This window comes from Trypanosoma equiperdum (genome assembly GCF_001457755.1).
Source record: "Trypanosoma equiperdum strain OVI genome assembly, contig: ctg_765, whole genome shotgun sequence".
NCBI classification, from domain to species: Eukaryota; Euglenozoa; class Kinetoplastea; order Trypanosomatida; family Trypanosomatidae; genus Trypanosoma; species Trypanosoma equiperdum.
In genome coordinates, this window is record NW_027124715.1 from 1,031 (window position 1) to 2,221 (window position 1,191).

The following is a 1,191-nucleotide window of genomic DNA, read 5'->3' on the forward strand; positions in this document are numbered from 1 at the left end:
GTTGCTATTATATTTTTAAATTTTCGGGCCATTTTGGCATTCTCCTCAAGGTTACGCTTAAGCATCAGCTGCGTACTTCACAGCTAGATCTTTCATAGCGTTAATTAAGATGCGAAGTGTACTTTTAGACAAATAGCATACCATTTGTGAGTTTAACTCTACTTTTTTCACTTATGTGTACCCTTAGTAGTTCTTTGAGTAGAAATAATTAATGTTTCGAGGAGTTTGGAGAACACATAAGCAAAAGTGCCTTCAACCGCCATACGCACTCAGTGGTCTCTTATTTTATTTGTAAAGAATTCACTCCGCGTTTACATTGCACTCTGTATCTACCTTATTATCCCCTTCATTATATCTTTATGTTTGATGGTGCCTATTGTCATGTTTTTTTGAAGCAATGCATCTTCCATTTCCCTCGTATTCTTCTTGTTTGTCTCCTCTCACAATATACATCGTGCTCTTCTATCACTTTTATCATGCGCTTTTATACTCATTCACTAAATTACTCCATTTACCACTTCTTATTGTATTAAGTGCTTCTACTTTTAGTACTCACTCTGTTCTCGCGACTACAGTTATAATATTAGTCTATGCACACTCACCATACATTTCTATAATTATTATATTTGTTATTATAACCCTAAATAATATCCATAAAATAAAATAAATAAAAATAAAATACCCCTCATTTTTCATAGTCTATCACCCTATCGCTTTATACCCATAGGCCACTATCATAAATTTCATTATTTTTAATAATTTAAAAATTCTGCGTATTTTCATCAAGAAGTGTTAAAATGCATAAACTTTATAAAATTCTTAGAAAAGTATAAAATTTTCACAAAATATCAAATATCATAAATTTCATGAAATTGAGCAAAAATCCTAAAAGTTTTAAAGAAGAAGACCCGAAATAAAAAAGGGGCCTTGTTAATGACAAAAAAATTGCTTCCTGTGGTGTTTGCGGTTCTGTTTTTGCTATATTTCTCTCCTCCCTCTGCTTGTTTTGGTGTGTAATTCGGATCCTTTACGCACTTTTTACTGTCGCCTGCACCCTCCAATTTGCATCCATCTTTGCAGTTATCTTCTTTCCCCTTCTTTTCGCACGTTGCGTCTGTTTCGGCTACCTTCGGAGCCTCTGGTTGTGTTACCGCTGTAGGGGGCTGGTCTGGTGCTTGTATTTTTCCAGCT

The 1,191-nt window shown here is 34.4% G+C and overlaps 1 pseudogene across 1 annotated transcript in view; it reads right to left on the reverse strand.

Annotated features, from left to right (window-relative positions):
• Positions 1–932: 932 nt before the first annotated feature.
• The window catches only part of TEOVI_000359100:pseudogene, a 1,335-nt pseudogene continuing 1,076 nt past the window's right edge, over positions 933–1,191 (reverse strand). Inside the window, exon 3 of the mRNA in view lies at positions 933–1,191. This exon is cut by the window's right edge and continues 32 nt beyond it. Within this exon, the coding sequence occupies positions 933–1,191 (259 nt within the window).